This window comes from Falco punctatus (genome assembly GCF_963210335.1).
Source record: "Falco punctatus genome assembly, chromosome: 10".
NCBI lineage: Eukaryota > Metazoa > Chordata > Aves > Falconiformes > Falconidae > Falco > Falco punctatus.
This window is the reverse complement of record NC_137590.1, coordinates 29,174,320-29,193,212: the sequence shown is the minus strand read 5'-3', so window position 1 is coordinate 29,193,212 and position 18,893 is coordinate 29,174,320. Positions and strand designations below refer to the sequence as shown.

General features: G+C 35.2%; 1 protein-coding gene across 22 annotated transcripts in view; it reads right to left on the bottom strand.

Annotated features, from left to right (window-relative positions):
• Nucleotides 1–141: 141 nt before the first annotated feature.
• The window catches only part of IRAG1 (inositol 1,4,5-triphosphate receptor associated 1), a 123,362-nt gene continuing 104,610 nt past the window's right edge, over nucleotides 142–18,893 (bottom strand). For 21 of the 22 annotated variants that reach the window (XM_080404694.1, XM_080404698.1, XM_080404699.1 and 18 more), the window contains 10 exons: nucleotides 16,852–16,882; nucleotides 15,621–15,761; nucleotides 13,688–13,819; nucleotides 12,795–12,936; nucleotides 12,090–12,139; nucleotides 10,063–10,170; nucleotides 8,936–9,003; nucleotides 5,902–6,021; nucleotides 4,870–5,001; nucleotides 142–3,552 (listed from right to left, as the gene is read on the bottom strand). In XM_080404694.1, coding sequence (XP_080260820.1) covers nucleotides 3,309–3,552; nucleotides 4,870–5,001; nucleotides 5,902–6,021; nucleotides 8,936–9,003; nucleotides 10,063–10,170; nucleotides 12,090–12,139; nucleotides 12,795–12,936; nucleotides 13,688–13,819; nucleotides 15,621–15,761; nucleotides 16,852–16,882 — 1,168 coding nt within the window. In that variant the 3' untranslated portion in view covers nucleotides 142–3,308. The remainder of the gene's footprint in view (nucleotides 3,553–4,869; nucleotides 5,002–5,901; nucleotides 6,022–8,935; nucleotides 9,004–10,062; nucleotides 10,171–12,089; nucleotides 12,140–12,794; nucleotides 12,937–13,687; nucleotides 13,820–15,620; nucleotides 15,762–16,851; nucleotides 16,883–18,893) is intronic. The other variant, XM_080404693.1, reaches the window with a different exon arrangement.

The following is an 18,893-nucleotide window of genomic DNA, read 5'->3' as shown; positions in this document are numbered from 1 at the left end:
CAAGGTCGTTGGTATATGTAACATGGCACTATATTATCCATTATCTATACAACAAGGCAGTATGTATTTTATAAGAACATACCCATTAATATGCAGACAAAGTGCATGTAAAAAACAAATCTTTAAGGTAGCAACACTGAGGACTTTGAAACCATACTTTTATTTCAAAACTCAAGTATGTGATACTATACAGTACAATACCAGCACACTTGTGCAAAATCTTACAATATTACAAAATTAAATATGATACACAAAAATAGTGACCTTTTAAAATTCCTTTTACTAGAAACATCTGTGCTGTGCAGGAAAACAATAAACGTGTCTTGTTAAAGCAGAAAAAAAATATTGCACCTCAAGAAAACTATTTCAGTGTTAATTGCATAAATAATAGTTCTACTTCCTGTTAGCTGATGTGATCTTTGAACACAGAAGTTGCTGCGGTTTTTTTCCAGATAAAGCAAACTAATATCCAACAAATAAAGTTACATTTAGAATAGTTTTTGAGCTCAATCTAGTTTCCTATTAAAAAAAGGTGTCTTCATTGACTAACTGAAAAATATAAGCAAAAATATTTAATGTGCTGTTAGTCACTGTGGTTCATTATTTTTAGTGGATAGTTTGCTCAAAGTAGTTATAAAAAGAACAACAGTTTTTTAAAAAATAAACTTTATCTTAATTTTTTCATCTCCATTAAAATCTCTTGCCTCTTTCAGTCCATTCCTCACAACAATTAATATATTTGAGGTTAAATTATACTTGCCTTAGACAAGCAAGTAGTTCACTTCAAATCAGTACAACTACTTACAGAAATTTGCCCTTGTGCACTAAGTCCACAAAAAGCCAGTGTGCTGAATTCTGAGAGAGGATGGAGGCCTCATTCATCCACTGACAAAAAAACACCCCAACTTAGCACATGCTTAACGTTAAGCATTTCAAGAGTCCTACTGATATCAACAACCTCCTACATGTACTTAAAATAAGGTGTTGGACCCACATCAGAGCAGATGTAAGGAGTGAATTAGTTTGATTATAGGCACTGTTAATTGTTTTTCCTCAGTGCAGCCCAACATTTCCACAATCACATAATCAAATATGTGCCATATTTTTTGGCATAGAGCATTCTGAATCTGCAGACTGATTTACCTTCAATTTTTATTGCCTTTTTAAGTTACTAACACTATTTGTAAAGAATATTAAGTTAAAGTAGCTGATTTTAATAAAGGAGTATTCAAAGAGCAACTGAGAAGTTTCTTCAAATACTGAAAGCATGTGAAATGTCACAGGAGTTCTTCATAGTCAGAAATTCTAACTGAGCCAAACAGATACCAAGTAATTTGCAAGAAACCTTCATCTGTCTTATTCTTTACCAATTACAATTTTAGACCGAATGACACTTCCCCATTATCCTTTTTGAACATCCTTAAGCACACTATTCCTCAACAATACATACTTTAAAATAAAAAACCAAATCTCCCAATTTCTTATAGACTTCCCCACCCCTATCCCACCCAAAAAAAAGTGGTAGTGCTTTTTTCCTCCCCCCCTCCATATAATTGTCTCTTAAGAAACATGTGGCTAAAGATGTAACAAACAAAATTCACCATCAGGATATTTGTTACTAGTGCCAGGTATGTGAATTAAATTTCTGACTGAGTTAGTAAATCTGTTTTCTTTGATAGATAGTTTGAGGTTCAGTGTTTACACCAAAAGAAAACAAGACAATACTAACTGCATCTGAACTGAAATTACAGTACTTCATAACACACTCATCCTTCAGTTGGTAAACAGACCTGTTAATCAGTCAGAAAATGCCAGAAGAATGCAAGACACAAGTGCAATCAAGTGTCACAAAGATTTTGATATTGTGGTTAGATTCAAGGATATAGCTATGGAAAGACAAACATAGTTCATCTTCAATCAGAAGTAATGTTCAGCAGGTACCTGTGGTATACCTTAAGTGACAAGCATTTTGGTCTCAGCCCTAGGTGGTGCGGTTTTTTACAGGTAATGGCTTAACCATTTTGAAATAGCTTGCCTAAAAATTTCAGGCTTTCACATTCTAAGAATTCACATGTCTAAGAACTCAAAACTCCCAAACAGGCAGAACTGTTGAAAATTCTGGGCAAAAGATTAATCTACCATGACCTGATAGTTTAGCTTTAGAAGTGTATCAGAGTAGTTATATACTTGACATCAGATTCTGAAAATGAACTACTAAAAACATGCAGTGACCTCTTTAAAGCCTGCTTTCATCCCGGTTCATCTACGCATTGGCTGGGTTTTGGCTGTATGCAAAATTGTGTTCCTCCTGCAGATCTCAAAGTATATCTATTTCCAGTACTAGCAGTAGTAGAGCAGAGTCCGCTTAGTGTGATCAAATGTATACAGAGGTTTGAGGACTTCTTTATTTAAATTAAAAAAAATAAAAAAATGAAGATTGCTTTCCACATCCAAGACTGCTGTATTTTGGGCTTAGGCAACACATCTAATTTTCCAGACAGCAACTATGTTTTGCTGTAACCAGTATTAGCTCTGAGTGGAGTGGCATACACAAATTTGTTGCAAAGCATGCCCCTTTGATATATCCAAAGTTTCCAGATATATTTGACAATATCAGCTGTGCCACTTAGACCTCATTTTAGGTTTTGTTGTGTATCCCATTTAAAAAAAAAACAAGTGGTGGTCCCCGTCTTAAAGTATATCATAAAACACATTTATGCATGTACTTAGTATTCCATTTAAATAATGATATGGATAATTCCTCTTATAAAATTACTTTATCAGCAAGGCATTTGGTCTGATAATGTAATTATAACCTTCCATAGAAGAACTTCTATTTCCACCCAATAATCATGAATAAGGAAATTAATTAGACTTAAAACCAAAATGACTTAAATGCCATTAGTACTTCCAACAACCACCAATAAATTCAGGAAATGCAAAGTAAAGCAGTAACTGCAAATGCAGTTTTAATAATTTCTGTCAAAAGCATAGCAGAGATGTCAATGTCCCATGCAAATCATTCTTTTCAAAGTCTTGCTGGCTGCTGATTACTGCCACAACCTCATAATGATTCAGTATTACTTTGTATCAGTCATTTACAATGAGAGGACATTTAGCATTATTCATCAGATTTTGGCATTTTGGCAAGGTATGTTCACAATGTATCCCCAAACCTGATGGTGTGGAGTAACTAATTTGTCTAACAGATCACACTTAACAGCCGTAAGGATGACTAAGCACTACCTTGAACAACAGTGGTCTAATACGCATACTTGCTCAGGTACCATAAATACATGGCTGTTCCTTTATTGTTCAGTGCGTTGCTCATGTTGAAATCCTGAGTTCCACCAGGAATACTGATGGGCAGTAGAACAGCTGGCCTTCCCTTCAGGTCCCTCTGATTTTTCATCACAGGAGTTGTATGAATGGTAGATTCCCAACACCACAGCAAAAATTATTATCGCAGCCACTACAAGCCATACCACGTTCCAGTGTTTACACAGCTTGGGGTACAGTATATGTAAATAATTAATGATGACTTCAAGTCTGCTGTAAAATTAAAAGAAAACTGTTATATATTAATCATATGCAAATTTATTATCTTAAGCTTTTCAGTTTGAGAAGTTTCATAGATGTATGGTGCACCATCTTTCTTCCAAATACAAACACCCTGTCAAAGAAGAATCAGACTGTTCTCCCAAGAAGAGCTGTACATTCAGATATGGATGATGTTTGCAGCACGGCTGAAGACTCTAAACTTGAATTCTATTTCTCCCACCTGTCAACTGGCAAATCTCAGAGCTTGATAAGATGTAAAATTCTGCACTATTCACAGGTTGCTCAACTGAACTAAGCATTAGAATGTGTTGTAAACATTTCTTCCTAAGAGTTTCATGACTAGTGAGTTGACTGTCCTTCTGAACACGGCTGAAATCTCATATTAACAGATGTTTATAACCATAATGGTTATGGTATGGAAACAGATTCTTCTGGATCAGATTTGGACCCTACCTTAGCTTGGGATTGGAACATATTACTTGCTTTGGCCAGCGTTCAATTTCTCTCTAATGCAAAATTCTCTTTGCCTTTAAAATGCAGAAAACTGCAGGTACATTGACTTGGGTGGTAGAACCACCAAGAAGAGTCAATAATTAACTCTAAGAAAAGTTGAAAATGTCAAAAAAGTTTTCCAGTTAGGCATCATATGCTTCAGGTAAGACAATAAGCAGATGGTTCAGAAGTCCCCAGTATAGACAAAGAGCACTGGGTACAGATGAATGCAATAAATCTGTCACTCTGCTGAAAGGCACGAACTCCATCCAGCACAGTGCTGTTCTGCTGCATCTACAAAGCTTCCAGAGAGAGCAAGAACCTGCCTGTCCAAGTCAGAGCAAGTCCAGCATAGCTGAGGAGCTTGTCTTACTGTGCATTCACTTTGCAGATGTATGGAAACACTCACCTGTGAAGACCCTTCGGGAATGACATATGACACAACTATGGGCATCAGATTCCTGAATTACAGCTTCCTGAATTACATGAGACAATGCATGCCTACTGAGAGATATATTCTGGCATCTAAAGAACTTTTGTGGATATTTTTTACCTCAGATCAAAACCAAATCCCATCAAGATGAAGCATCTTGATGTCAACATACAATTTTAGTTGAAATACTGAAATGAAAAGTTTTGCATTTTGCAATATATTATTTCAGAATATGTCTTTCTGTGAAAATACTGTTAATTTCAAATATGCTTCCCTAATTTGGAAGAAAATACATCAAGATAATAGTATAAAACACTTGGTTGGGTACTACAAATAGAAAAAAGTGCCTCCTCTTGTACGGACAAATTACACCACTGTCTCACCTGCTTTTCAGGTTTTTTATCTCATCTTCATTTTCACTTTCGTCATGTTCATCATGACTTTCTTTGGGTGTCTCTTCATCTTCTTCCTTCAGTTCCTGAAGTTCTTTGGTTTTCTTCAAGCCTTCCTGATAGCTTTAACACACAAAACATTTTTCTTAGTCTAGTATGCTGTATAAGCCTGTTCTTATATAATGAAAAATTAGCTTTATGTTTAGTTACATGCAATAAAACACAAGTAGTAGTGTTGCATCACTTGGGCAAGAGTAATAATTAACTAAAGACCACGAGTATGGCATACAGACAGCCACTCTTCCTTAACGGCGGATTACATTAGCTCTGTTACCAAATTTATAATCTTGAAAAAGAAGTCATAGCCCTCAGCACAGCACAACTGTCATCTATTTTAAAAGTGTCGGTAGGTATTTCTCTATTATTTTTCAAACATTTTGAACACCCTGTAGTTTTTTTCCCCCGGAGAACAAATGCAAATCAATGCAAAAGACAGATGGCTTGTTGGATTCTGCAGGAGAGAATCAAAATTTTTGTCTCACTTTTTACAAAGTTCTTTGCTTGACATTAAGAAATAAATCCCAAAGCTGTTAATTGCCCAAAACATGCTGGTAAAGTGCTTTGTGACACAAACAAATGAGTTTACTGCAAGCGTTGATACTCTTTACTCATTTCCTCACACACTTTTAAGAATAAACATTTTAGAAAGTTGTCTTGGATTATCCTATCATGAAGCTGAACACTATTGACATAAGTACACCCCACCCAACTCAGAATCTCTGGTATAACGGCTCTCCCACATTTTAGCTAACATTAATAAAGGATGAAAGTGAACAGCTACAATGCAAACACAGTAAGTGAAGCTCACTCACATTGCTTCCCACATTGCTTACATTATGACCATCTTCTAGGAGCTCATACCAGTTATGTCACTCATTTTTCATTTAAAATTACATTATAAAAACATACGTCCTCATCTGGTAGCACAAATTTACAGATCTAGTTCACACAAAATATTCCCACCCTTTGTTATATGCTTCCTCTTCTATCTTGGCTTTTGTTTCAGGATTGATCTCTTCCAACCCACTCTGTGTCAGAACAGAAGCAGAGGTGTCACAGTCAGGCTCTCCATTAGTCTTTCCACTGCCAAGAAGACAAAAGAAACAGACAAATAGAAAATAACACCACTGAAATGTACTGTATTTGGAGTATACTACTGAAAACAAGAACAATCACACACAATTTTGTGAATCCTGATTTTTCTTCTTTAATGTACATTGAAGAAATGAAATGTCTTTCAAAAGAGAAGAAATAAACATGTAAGCAAAATTTTAGTTTCAAAATGTTCTAATTTAAGAACAGTACTTGATATGTTTCTAAGGTATTAAAACTTGCATTTTATTTCTTCTTAAAAAAAAAAAGCCACCCCCACCCCCCCATCTGTTTCATGGCTTATCCGTAGTATTTATTTGCTGTTCTGGAAAAATTTCCCTTAACTTTCTAAAAATCACCTTAGAAACTGTAACCTGCAACATCAGAGGAAAATAATAGTAATAATAAACCATACTAATTTAACAAAACATTTTTCTTATTTGTCTTTTACTCCCCTCTGCTGACTTTATATGCTGAACTGACGCACAGATTGAAAAAAATACAAACACATACACAGCTTTTGTCACTAAAACTTCAGCAAAAACTTTGAGCATTTAGACTAAAGATAAGCCATTGTATATTGCTCTCTGCAGTGCTCACCTGTCCTTATTTATTTAAGTCTGGGACAAAGAGTTTAAGTGATTCAGACATGACTTAGCAAATCTATGAAACTGAAGGTTTAATAAGCTCAACAGTTCAACTTCTAGAACCAAACCCTTTTGTAAGCTTTATTTTTCTGGCACTAAAATCAATGGCAGAATAATTCATCCTGACTGACACTATTTGTGGGCAATGAATTTTCTCTCAAGAAGTCGTATTAACAGTAGACATAATTTTCACTTGGATTTTAAAGAAATCAAGAATATAAGCCTGAAGTGCTTAAATATACCAAATCCTGCTGAACTATGTAATTTTACACTATTACAGCAGCTGGCCCATGCATACGTACTTATGCTCAAACTTGGATGTCAAGTTCTGTTACTTGATAACATGATTTGCTTTTTTTAAGATCCAGCAACTAATATTGGTAAGGGAGGTTTTTTTTGTTGTGTTTTCATTTTTCCTCTAGGATTTCTGTACAGTTTCAAAAGATGGTCTAAATCTTACAGAATTCTGTTCAATTGTAACAACTAGTCCATAGTTCACCATTTTTGTTTTCCCAATTGTTGCATATTTTCATTCTTAGTAAAGCACAGAGATAAAACAAAAGATATTAGATAATTTTTTTCCTGCCTCAGCACTAATCTAAAAGATGTGGAGTTCAGTATTTGGTACTCACTTCTACATAATTTAAAGCTTTTAATTTGCATGTTTAAAGCACCCTAACAAACTTTAATTTAAATTAGTGTTGCAGATATTTTATTGTAATATTGTAAACAGCCTAAACAGTCAAAGTAGCAGTAGTAGCAGTAAAGACAACAAAAATCAATGTGATGTTTTACTAAGTTTTACTTCTGAAACATCAGCAAGCAACTTCCTTAGAATGTGCAACATTTCCTGAAAGAGATAAGTATTTGAAAAAGTGCCTGATTTTTTTTTATTTTCCTTTTTAGGCTGATTATGTGTACAAATAAATTATTTACACACACAGGTTTGCAAATTCAACAGTACCTGTATCCATAATGGTAACTGTTTACAAAGACCTTGTAGAACAGCTTGAGTATGCCTTGCCTTCTGTTCTCATCTCAGTCCCACATGTTTTCATATCGGTATTCTATTACTGCAGGGGCTTTACATTTCAATAACTTGTATAAAATTAAATAGCATGCCTACATGAATTTTAGCTGGAATAACTTAGAAGTTCTTTCCAGAAATATGTAGATGCACATGATTTCCAGCAGAGCAATTCTTCGCTTTCTTTGCTCATATAACTATTATTCTTGCTCTGAAAGTAGTACAATTTAAACCCCTGGAGTTACTTATGGAACTACCATGGAAAATAGGTAACAATAGCATACCTTAATCCAGCCAGGGCATCTACATCAACAGCAAGTAATACAGAGTCAAAAAGGCAAATGTTTTAATGGAAAAATATTTTTGCTATTTATAGGTACTAGAAAAATACAGATATTGAGGTATTTTCTTATTACTGGGCTATTAAAAAAAATCTCCTCTTTCATATCTGTATTTTTTAATTTTAAAAGGCAAACTTCTCTCGCTGTTATAACTAAAATATGAGGTTGTTAAAACTAAAATTTCAAACCTAATGTTTTAATTTAGTGCAATGCTCAAATCATTTTATACTAAAAAAGAATCACTACTTAAACATTGTTTTGACTTCTGCAAAATTCTGATTATCTAGTATTATGATAAATTACACTTCTGAGTTTTGTATACTTATGTTTATTCATATAAATTTAAAAGCCTACATGACACTGGATATCATAGTATTTCAAAATATGATTCTTATAGCTGGCCATATGTTCAAAAGGCAAGGGTAGAACACAAACTTCTATTACTGGGATAGTCAACTTAAAGAACCTGGGGTTGCTCACTGACAACTTCAGATACAGCATTATTTTGTTCCAGGAAATAGATTTAAAAAAATAAAAAAAAAATATGTATGTGATAGTTTTAGTTTTGTCAAGTTCTGAAGGCAGGCCTACTCAAATGTGTAAATGTATGATCTTCTGCTGAATTTTTTACTTGATGAGTTCTAATGATCATAGCAGGCTCCATTTAGTTCTGCAATATTGCTTGTAAAACTCTGAACATGAAAAGAACAATATGATGGTGACACAGAAAATACAGTTACCAGATCATGAATCAGCCTAAGCCAGTGTTGTGTCACTGATTGCAATACCTTATGCCTTGGTATAACATCTGTTAGGAAAGATAAAATTTATATAATTTTCATTTCATACCAAGATTTAATAGGTAATGAGATGGCCTAGACAAAACTCACTTTTCTAAAAGTGCTGGCAGAACAGGAGTAGATGTTAGGTTGCTCCTTCCATTACTAGGTGATTCAGACTGTAAGTGAAAAATCACAATAAATGTTACATCCATGAATTAATTTCAAATGAATCTTCAGTAAAATGACAAAGTCAATGTGCTGCTTTTCCCACACCCATGAACAAGGTATCTTCAATATGGAGCTTCCGAATTCCACTAACCACAGTAAACAACAGACCTGCACACTAAGAAGAATTTTCTATGACATTCCCTTCTACCCTGCCTACTTCTTCCAAGAAAGTCTTTCTTCTTCATATATTGATCACTGAACAGGAAAATTACTCTCTTGCTTCTCTCCATATTATCCTAGGAACATTGTTAGCTGAGTCTTCAATGGAAAATTTTAAACATAAATAAATCACAATAAACAAACACACTTGGATTTAGTTTCTCAGCAAAACTCCTCATTTAAATAGTCCTACATTTTTAAGAGCAAACTGCATGATTTTCAGGTTACGTGCCATCATATCTCATCTCTGAACAGTTGATATGCCTTGCTGTTTTCCTCCAAAGCTTTTATATAGATCTATTAGGTTCAGATTAGATTCTCATTTCACTTATTAACATTTTATAAACAAAAAGTCAAGGCAGAGGCTGGTAGCTCCACTAATCCCAAATCAACACAGAATCTCTAAATTTGTACCACATGCATTTCTGTACATTAATTGCATGTTTTCCTGTTTAGCCGACTTCTTTGGCAATGAAGAGAAGCAGTCCAATCATCTTCTATGGTTTCTAGTTAAAATTTCTCTCTCACAGTGGACAACTATTTTTGCTACTTCTTTCCAGTATGTTACTACAGATGAAAAGGCAAATTGCCTCACCTAGTGTCTAATGCCTCTGAATCACCAGCTAGCCCCATTCAAGGGTGTCCAAAGTTATCATTTATGGAGGAAGATTCTGAAGGCATATGTCCCTTACACAACAGGAATTACCTTTGCCCATTCCCTTCACTAGGATGGAGTCAAAACAAGTAAAACCAATGAAAGGGCTTATATTTTTGAATAAATATGGCTTGGCCCCATGCAAAAGTGGTTTCAACAAAAATAGTATCTTTAAAATGTTGGTTTTACTTACCAGGGACGGCACTGAAGGTATAGGTGATGCTGTTGGTGACTGACCAGGAATGTTTAAGGAGTTAAATTTAGGAACAACAGCAACACTGACTCTTCTCCGAGGCATGTTCTATGAGAAACAACATACTTTTTTTCCATCATACAACAAAACAGACTGAAGAACAAGTTAATAGGTGTGGCAAAGATGTAGGTTAATGTCCATTGGGAAAAAGGAGATTTGGGAGCAAAATTAAGATAAATGACTGTCAGGGCTGTGGTTTTCCCCAAAACTTCCTCTAGTACTGTCTGGTATGGCAAGTGCTTAGCGTGAAATGAGGTGTTGTATGGAGAGGCTACTCTTTTCCTTCTGCACTGAAAGCCCAGTAGTTGAAGTCACACAACAGGTATGTTCTGAGTTGATATCGTCAGTTCTTATTAGAAGCTATTATCTTTGGTTAAACCAGATGTATAATGATACTGGGAAAAGCACCAGTGTTACAATGACCAGAAAAAAATGAAGTTACACATGAAACACTTATCTTGTTATGTACTCATTATGATATACTGCATCTACTATGATATATTAATTATTTCTAAACCTACAAACTATAGCTTACAGAAACAATAACATCCGCTGCTTCCGCAAAAGAACAGAGCCTTCTCCCCCACCCTTGAGTGGTTATGATATCTATCTAGCATCATGCATCATTGCTTACATTTCCCAAAGACCATGGAAATTCTTTATATGATAAACACATGGTAAGTGTACACAATATATTCTATCTCAAGTAAACATCATCTAAGTTTTTGCTGTCATTAGGTAAGTAGCCAAATGGTTCATCCCATGATATACATGTAGTAAAATCTACACATTCAACTGAGTAAAAAAAAAAAGCACTTATAGCATCTAATAGCTTCATTGCATATCCAAACACTTCTAAGATTCTGCTCTAGATAACTTTATAAGAAAGGAGGTAAACACAGATTTAGTAAATACATAGGAGTTACCTACTCCACGATCCTGCTTCTAGACAAAACCAACTATAAATACACATAAATGACAGAGGTTTACCTAATACGCTCCTGAAAAGCTATACTGGGGAGTCAGCAGCCATACTATGCAATCCATTCCAATGTTTGGGGTTCCACTCCCCCACACCCCTTAATTATTTGGACTTGTACTTGTCTTTGTTAAATTTAATCTTTTGGGGGGGACCTCTGTTTCAACTTATCTGATTATCATTCTGAAATGCAGTCTTGCCCTCAGCATGCTCTGTGCTCTAATTCTTTCTATCCAGCACTCAGAGGTGGCAGGAACAAACTAAAGAATGACAATCCAGGCAAATAAAAATATGAAAATAAGTAGTAGACTGAATATAATGCCTCTGAACACCACATTTCATAATGGTCACATTGGCACTTGGCTCTCTTAAATCACTGGTCGTTTTAGGAAACTTTGTAATAAACTTCATCTCCAACACTTGGAAGTTCTGCAGACATGGAACACTGGCCACGTTAAAGTTATTAAATGGTTGAGCCAAAACAATCTGAAATAATCTCTCACTCTGAATGCTTTGTCAAACCAAACAAGATACTTTGATGCTAACTGAAAAATTAGCCCCACTTAAAAATAACTGTTTACATCTACAGTACTCTGAACATGATCTAATTCTTAAGATAACAAAAATGGTATGATCATGGAACTACATAGTAAATTTTGATCCAATGTTCACCTTCCTCACTGAGGAACTATAAAAAAGCACAGGACCTAAGCCATTCTCTGGAGCACAGGTGTGTGGCTTGGAATAGAATTATTCTTAAATAAATAGGTCCCTTTATTATTTATACTTCACAGCAAGTATTAACATTATTGCACAAAGTCACACTTCATGTATCCAAAATTACAAAGCACTTGCACTAAATCACATGAAAAACATCGAGAATTTACCAGCACCACATTCTGAACACAGTCTATATGTGGTGGTATGCAGACAAAGAAATTTCACTACATATAATATTAATTTAATTTCCTTTATATTGTAGAAATACCTTTCCAACAGTAAGAGACATGGATCTAGATGAACGAGGTACTCCATCTTCTGTATAAAAACAGTAGAAAGAAATCAGTGTTAGACTATATGAGTACCTGTAAACAATATTAATAGAGCCCTTGCCTGTATTTCAAACTCAGGTATAGTGTCTTTATAAAGGTCTGTAGTGACTGCATATTTATCTGTCATACAGTTCTGGTGTCAATTAAACCTGTAGAAGAAATCTGAAATAACTGCAAAAGATTGAACCATTACGGTCATTACTGAGATCATGCAAAAGTCCACTATGCCTCCATATACAAGTTTTTGCAAAAGAAAATAGTAATTTCAGTTTCCAGCAAACTAGGAAAGAAAAGGTTGCAAAAAGAAAAAAATCTTTTTAATAACAACATTTTGCCATCATCTGTCATCTAAGAGGTACTTGGGTCAAACCTATGGAAGCTACACGTATGCGCAAGAGGCCTATGAAAATGTCATTGGATTTCATCAGAATTTGGTGATAGGCAACAGTGATTTTAAATCAATGTACTATAGCATTAAGTATGGTTCATATGAAATATTTTATTGTATCTATAACTTTTTGAAATCTACTGTAGATCAGAACTTCATGAACAGGTTTCATGATTCTTCAGTTTTTAACATTATTAGCACTACACCTCTCTGTATAAATGCAGGACAAACCCTTAAATGTTAATCTTTTTACCAGATGCACCATAGCTTCTGCTAGAATTCTGATTGGCAAGTTTCTTGAACTCCATTAGTTCAGCATGATCCTTTTCATATGTTCTTTTCAGATTTTCCACATACTGCATCATTACTTCCGTTGCCTTTGACATACGCTTCTCCTAAAGAAGAGAAGGGGAACACGCAGGTAATCTCTACACTTCTCAAACAAATGATTTGCTTCTATGTCTGTGTTCCCTGTCAGGGCTAAATCTGGAATAGCTGTTCTTCAAGAAATATTAGTACCTCCCTGACTGAAAATTTCTAAGCTAATAAGAACACAAATGCACATGCATTCAGATGCCCACAGAATATCATAATTTATTTTGTCATATGTTTATACAGTCTGTCTGTGTGCCCGTCTTATTAGTTATGTGGTATATGCACATTTGTTTTCAAACCCTTGGAGGTCTTAGTCGCTGGCATCAGTCTAGTTACTTTAGAGAGCAGAGGCAACAGTCTTGAATCTGGGGCAGTATTGCTGTGTTCTCATTTATAGTTGCTCTGTTCTTATACTCTTAATAGTTGTCTGACAAAGCTATTGCCAAAGGCAGGTGACTAAACTAGATGAGCTTTTTGACCCAGAAAAGTTTTCTTATTAGTGCTGCACTGATTTTAAATAAGTTTCTTGCAATGCAGCTATAGTTCTAAATAATATATATGGTCCTATTGTGTAGCTTCATGGATAATCTTCTGTTTGAATTCTACTTCCAGGGTGACATGGTGTCTTATCTGACATTAAAATAAACATTTTAATTTGTCAAAATGGCAAATAAAATTCAAAGGGCTAATATAACCTCCAGCTATGGCTAAAAAAGAGCGAGAGTGAACATGTGCAGCCAGGATACGTGTTAGACAGAAGGATGTTCTTACCTGCCGAATGGCTCCAACCATCTCAGCCCGACTGGATAGTCTAGCAGCTAAACGGCGCAGAACTGCAATATCTTCCAATAGTTTCTGGTAAGCTTCTCTGTGTTCATAGTGATGCCATAAGTGAGCTGAAGACTGAAGTGAAAACACACAAGCTTTATCATCATGTCTTTCCACTTTTAATTCAGATGAAATAGCCTGAGCCACAGAAGTGTTCTAGGCAGAATTATACACGGACAAATTAGCCCCAGAGGAGTGCCACCACTGCCACCACAGATAACCTAGAGAGTGCTGCTGCTCTGTTTCAGAATGGTGCTTCGCTGCATACTGCAGGCATACCTTTCAAGGAGTTAAAAAAGGCTAAGCACATTTGCAATATTTTCCTTTTGAAATTAATGATGAATCATACCTCGCTACATGTGAACTTTACAAATTATGTTTATTTGAACTAGTACTTACAAATGAGTGCTGAAACACAAAGGACATTTTAATTTGCTAGGCACGAGGTATTAAGAAGGCCACTTATGTTCTTTCAGTTCCATGCCACTTCACTTATTTGGAAAAGAAGATATTAGAGTCTCAAGAATTCCAAATGTAAAAGAGTAATAAAATATAATACAGCCTGTAAATCAAATGGCAATTACAATTTCTTAACCAATTTTTGTCAATCAATAAACACATTTATGCACTGGTTTAATATCATCACTTTGATAGCCCAGATTAATTCTGAAATGCATAAAAGCATGTATTTTCCTTGGCATTAGTTACCAAAAGCAAGAGTGAATTTAGATGTCTTATTAGCCAAAGCCTTAGCGAACACCTTTTCACTGAATGAGTTTTCTGTTCACAGAAAAGTTTGATATGAGAAAACCTGATACAATTTAATAGAAATAAGTGTCAAATCTAACACACTTTTTTCAGTCTGAAAACCCTGAGATTCATTAGGTTGTTTCTGCTTGCTCTTTAAACAGAGAGCAGAGGGAAGAGCAGCAAAACATTTAAAAAACGTCTTTTCTTCCCGCCCCCCCCCCCCCCCCCCCCCAGCAACAACTGATCCGGAAATACAGATTTGAAAATCCAGATGAAAAGAGATAAACATAACCATCTTTTTTTAATTGTATCCTTTCTTACCCGATTATGTTCTTGATAAAGTAAATGGGAGAATCATGTCCTCCTAACTATTTCTCAAAAGTATGGTAGCACCTCCTTGTAATATGCAAATGGGGTATTTCATTTAGCAGCATTGTATCTAAGCACACCTTCCTTTTTTTGCAGAAAAACATGTGCAGCACCTAAGCTGACACTTCTCAGAATGTGTCATTTCAGTTAGAAAATCCAGAGAAAGCTGGCAAGAAGGACTGAAAACTACTGCTGATAGAAGAATATGAGGTACAGCTGGAATGTAAGTGTGTTCAGGCCCATAACCTGATCCTGAGATGGCATGTACTCCTGAAGTAATCCTCGCTGTTTCCTTTTCTATACCCCCTTCTATTACCTGCAGTTAACAGGTCTTTCAAGTCACAAATCTCAGGACCCGGGCTTCAGATCATTTCAGTGTCTCACCTAACTGGACACCTCATATTTACTGCTCAAGGACTTGCCCAAGACAGCATGGATCAGCAGCACTCAAATTGCAGTGCTGAATGCTCTTAGCTCTGTCACAGGTTTATTCCAAGAACTGAATAGCAAATTCATAGTGTTTATTCCTGAAATCTGCTAGACGTAGGGCAACATCCTCTGTACATTTCCAGCAATGGCAGCTCACTCTGGCAGAAAATGCTCCCTTGTGTACAGCGGTAGGCAGCTTACAGCAAGGAGCTTGAGCAGCAGAAAATTAAGTTTTGGAGCTGAATTTGCAGTAGGTCTAGGCAAGCACAGCCACACCTATTTCAAATGTATGTACACTTTCATGTACACTAAAGTTCAGTTTTCTTACCGTAATGGCTGCTTTAAAGTTTTCCAGTTCCTTCTCAGCATTCTCCTCAGTAAGATTTCTCTCTCTCTCTGCTTGGTTAATTCTAGATTCCAAGGTGTAACTATCATTTCTAAAGGCCAAGGAAAGTTGTACAAATACATTCTGTTTGGATTAAAAAAAGGCACTTTTAAAATAAGCGTCACAGTAATATAATTTCCAAGAACAACTTAAGAATAAGGTACTTGTTTAACAAACTTTGGTGCTTAAATAAATATTGAAACAGAAAATTAAAAAAATATTTTTTAAATTCAGGCATTTCAAAAATCACTTCTGTTTACTTCCTCTAAAAAATTAATAAATGTGTTGCTGCCTCTCTTCCTGAATGTTTTTCTGGGAGATCAGTAGAGCAGAGACACAATGAAGGAAGTAGCCTACCAGAAGTAGAATCACAATGGATCTGTTTTCTAGCTGGACTTCCTCCAAGGGTCCCCAAGGTTTTTAAACAGATAGTCTGTGCAGAGGAAGTCCAGCGATGAGCTCACCATTAGCATTGTTTTACCTAAGGGATAAACACCTACCACCGAAGCCAGCAAAAGATGAAGTGCTAACGTTATTATTCTCTTACACCCTGCTTTTAAAGATTGTTTTCTTTCTTTACCAGATGCATTATTTCTTAGGATTAATACTTTGCAAAGCACAAGGCACAAACAGTTCTATTAGATTGGAGCTATGTAAATAAAGATTTTTTTCCTTGACTGGTGTGTGAAGAAAAGAAGAAAGCAAGCCAGCCACTAAAGAGCAACCTGCAAAAAAAATCATTGGCTTGAACTGAAAAAGTAAAAATTATGTAAACTAACTGCAAGATATAATCAAAAACTGCCCCAAAGCTCCTATTGGCCAATACGAAAATGCAATTTTACTCATTTAGTTTCTGGGCTCATTTAAACTCAATTTTTTTACTACTTTAAATACACTATAATAATTTCCAAAATGAATGTGTATTTTATTATGAAGAATGCACAAACAAGCATTTTGCTTATTCCATCTCTAAGGTTTTTTTACAGTTTATATTGCCTGGAATAGTTGCCCACATTTCACAAAATTGTTATTTTGACTGAGCTCAGTATGTCTTTTTTCTGAGAAATTATTCTTTTGAAAAAAAAAAAAAATATCCCATAACATCCTTAGACTTACAGTAACCACTTAAAATTGAGCCATACCTCTGAAAAAATGAGTTTAAAAACATACTTACCTCAACTTCTTTTTCAGTAAGTGGAGGGGAGCTAGAAATAAAAGCAAAAAATTCACATTTTAATTATTGTTGTCTCAAAAAATAAAGCTACTGTAACATTTAATCAAATAGAACAACAAATGACATCCTCCCCTTAAATAGTTTTTGGTTTCTTTTGGTGAAACAGTATTTAATTAATGCAATTGTACTTGTTATGACTAAACATCATGGGTGTTTTTTTTTAAAAGCAATAGCACAGTATCACCAGAGTATTAGCAATAACATGCCAAAGTTTCTGGCAACTGCAAATACTGCTGTCTGCACTACATTATGATAAACTGCAAGTACAAAAGCAAGACAGAAGTTACGCTTCTGGAGCTGTGGCTGGCTTTATACACTATACTTTCGTTTATTATCTTTACCCACTTTCCTTCTGTTAACAGTTGAAACCTCATGATGATGATCACAGATAATCACAGATGGGCAGAATACAAAACACAGCTCACTGTATACTGAACTATCTTGTGTTGGCTGCTTGGTTAGACGCTAGCTAACAATGACTCTGACACTAACAAATGTTTGAGTTTTATGAGTTTTCCACTACAAGAATGATTACTGACTATACAAAAACTAGAAACAGTTACCAAAATACAGTTTCATAGAATACTATAAAAGAAATGAGATAGACAACATTATAGCACAAGATCTCACTTAGAGGCAGTCATCCCGTGTGTTTGAATTTACAAGTTCTTATTCCCTTTAATTGTTCCAAAACACCAGACAGCCATTCATTTTTGTGCAAGTGTATAGAAATGAGAAACACCTGAAAGAAAGGACAGGAGCTGCATATACAAATTCTAGTGCATGCCAGTGAGAGGAGTTGTGGTTGGCATAACTATCATGCCCTGTGCAGACATACTTTCATAAAATGCAAAGGTTATTGTAATTTCACTGCACCATTAATCCCAAATATAGAAATCAATGCATGTGGTGTCCATAAGCAGCAGATTTTTCTCTTTGGGTAGAAAAACACTGATACTTAGGAGTAGTGACTAGAAGAAGGGAGGTCAGTACGTCATGTCCCCTTGTGCTGGAAAACCATTTTGTGCCTGAAGTATTAGTATTTATCACTTATTCTAGGAGGAAGCTAGTAGAAGTGGTCCTTCTAGAAGGAATTTCAAGCATCTGTGTGTGTTATATAACACAGCACAGAGTGATGGAATTTGTGTCTTTCTTTTGGCTGTGAACTTTCCGAGAAACTTATTGTAAGAATGAAAAGTTAAACGTATGTCTATTGAATAGATTGAGCCAACTGATTAAAGAATATTACCTGAAACCAGAAGATCTGTGTATTATCTGATTCTCAAAGCCAGTTCAGCATTTACCCATTCTGTCCTTAGCTATGAAATTACTTTTCTGTATTTGATTACAATCAAGCAAAGGTCTCTTAGAACTTCTTCACCTCATGCATTCATTTATATAAAATTTTGTATGTAATAGTTCCTTCAAAAAAATGTTAAATATTCATTTCATCTGCACAGAGAGCACTTACTGACTGTCTCAAATGATTGAAGGGCTCTGGTATTTATAGTATAGAAACACACAAATGAATTTAGGAAGCTCTGGCCAAATATGTTTGGAATTGTTTAAATGTCTAATAAGCATTTTTTAATTATGGTTTATTTCTCTCAAAGAAAAGGTTTATGCAGAAATATAGAAGACTATTAGTTTTACTCTAACCAATACAAAATAAAATATGCTTAGTCTCTAAAGTTATCAGTGATGCAAGGGATGCAAAGAATGTGGTGATAAATGCTTCATTTGAGCTTTCTTCCCTATATTGCTTGGGCCTGAGCAAAATACAGACTTTTGTGCCATTTTAAACATAAACCTCCCCCCTTAAAAGGAAAATTCCACTTAAATTCTGTCAAGAAAATGTTAAGTTTCAATAGCAGTAAACTCACATCAGAAAAAAAAAAGAGTAATTCTAAAGATCTGGACAAACACCTGGCAGGTATAGTCTATTATGACTCTACCTCAGAGAGTATGGACCAGAGCATTCC